Raw genomic sequence first — 2,101 nt, 5'->3', positions numbered from 1 at the left:
ACCACAGGGTTGTACTACAGTACTTGGCCTATGCAAGGTGGATCTCTAAATATAGGCGGAACCAACCCCACTTCATATTGAGAACGTTGTAGCATCAAACTACACCTACACGACGTACTACAGTACTTGGCCTATGCAAGGTGGATCTCTAAATATAGGCGGAACCAACCCCACTTCATATTGTGAACGTTGTAGCATCAAACTACACCTACACGACCGACCATCCATTGCCATTGATAACAACCGACACGGTTGAGTGGTTGATTGGGGGATATTTTTGAACACTCCTGGGACATCGCCGCCATGATTGTCTAGCGGCAACCAAACGTGTTTAACCATGCTCATTCACACATTTCCTGCGATCCACCAAGATGAAAACGACTTTCCTTGGATTTACCACAATCCTCACAACCATCCAACTGGCGACCGCGGCCGAATGCACGCTGGACCAGTCGTCCCTGGTCTTGGAGGCGTCCATGGCGGTGCCTTGGGCCAACTGCACCAACAAGGGATACGAAACCGCGACATCCATGATGTCCCTCTTGCCGTCCGACCCCGCCAAGTTTGCCGCGTTCTGTGCCATTCCCACTTGTGTGGCCAACTTGAACTCGTGGCTTATGTCGTTCCCCGATTGCTCCGTTCAAGGCGTGAGTCAAAAGGACACCATGTCCAAGTTGGCAGGGCTCGTCTGTGACAGCGGCAGCACCACAGGGGGTGCCTGCTCAGTGAGCCAATTGATGTCCGTGAGCCAAGTCTTGGTGGCCCCCGTGCCAGCCACGTGCGCATCCGCCACCGGCATCCCCGCCACGACCACCATCATGGGACTGCTCAATCAGTCGACAACCATCATCTGCGACGCCCCGTGCATCGCCGCCGTTAAATCCACCGCCGCTGCGTTGCCGAACTGCACCACGGATGGGAAATCAGTCAACGATGCTACGTTCTATGTCAAGCTATGTACTTCCAGCGCCTCGTCGTTTGGACTCACTATGGTTTCGCTGGCCGTGGCGTTGATTGGAGCGATGGTATAGATGCATCCGTGGTTTCAAATGTCAACATAATACGATAATCTACAAACAATCGGCACACTCATGGGCGATGTACTGTAAGTACGTTGAAATCAATTTTGTGCTTTTCACCCAAATTTGGACGTGTGAGTCATTGTTGCCCAAATAAATAGAATCGATTTGAACTCATTTAAGCTTGTACAAACTATACTTTACATATATGTGGGGTTTTTTGCCCATGTGAAGGTCGACAAGACGTGATTTGATTGGCTTCGGTGGTTCTTTACAGTTAATCCATTTACTTAAGACATTCGATAACCACTGAGATGCACTTAACGTAAGCGATGAGGTGGTCTGAGCATACAAAGGTCCATATATAAAAGACTCATATTGAAACAGTAGCTTGGGTCAAAAACAACAGGTGAAACTGTTCTAATAAGGGAATTATTGTACACATGCTTATGATTAGTAGTACAGTCAGTACCTATGAATACCTGCTTTTGATTAACATCAAATCATTGCATATCCTTGACAACGTTTACACTCGATTTCACAGGAGATTGATTCGCAATGACTGTTTCCGCCTAGAATCTCGTGTGGTGCCGGCAAGAAACACACGGTGATGTTCTGAACTCACAGGGTCGTCATAGCATGAGGGGGGGATAAGTGCATTCCAACAAAAAACAGCTATATGTTCGAGATAACGTGATGCAAAACCTTGGTACGATTGAGGGCTAGGATTGTGCACCACACGAGATTCTAGGCGGAAACAGTCATTGCGAATCAATCTCCTGTGAAATCGAGTGTAAACGTTGTCAAGGATATGCAATGATTTGATGTTAATCAAAAGCAGGTATTCATAGGTACTGACTGTACTACTAATCATAAGCATGTGTACAATAATTCCCTTATTAGAACAGTTTCACCTGTTGTTTTTGACCCAAGCTACTGTTTCAATATGAGTCTTTTATATATGGACCTTTGTATGCTCAGACCACCTCATCGCTTACGTTAAGTGCATCTCAGTGGTTAGCGATAGTTAACCACTAGCGATGCAGTGTAACCCCGGAGATTTAGCATCATATGTACTCATC

The 2,101-nt window shown here is 46.7% G+C and overlaps 1 protein-coding gene across 1 annotated transcript; it reads left to right on the top strand.

Annotated features, from left to right (window-relative positions):
• The first annotated feature begins 300 nt into the window (after positions 1-300).
• On the top strand, positions 301-1,213 carry H257_12705 (hypothetical protein). The gene has a single exon (XM_009840003.1). The coding sequence runs from the start codon at positions 372-374 to the stop codon at positions 1,029-1,031; it is 660 nt and encodes a 219-aa protein (XP_009838305.1). The 5' UTR covers positions 301-371; the 3' UTR covers positions 1,032-1,213.
• The last annotated feature ends 888 nt before the right edge of the window (positions 1,214-2,101 follow it).

The sequence above is a fragment of the Aphanomyces astaci genome (assembly GCF_000520075.1).
Source record: "Aphanomyces astaci strain APO3 unplaced genomic scaffold supercont1.42, whole genome shotgun sequence".
In the NCBI taxonomy this organism is placed as follows: Eukaryota; Oomycota; class Saprolegniomycetes; order Saprolegniales; family Verrucalvaceae; genus Aphanomyces; species Aphanomyces astaci.
This window is presented reverse-complemented; position numbering and strand designations above follow the sequence as displayed.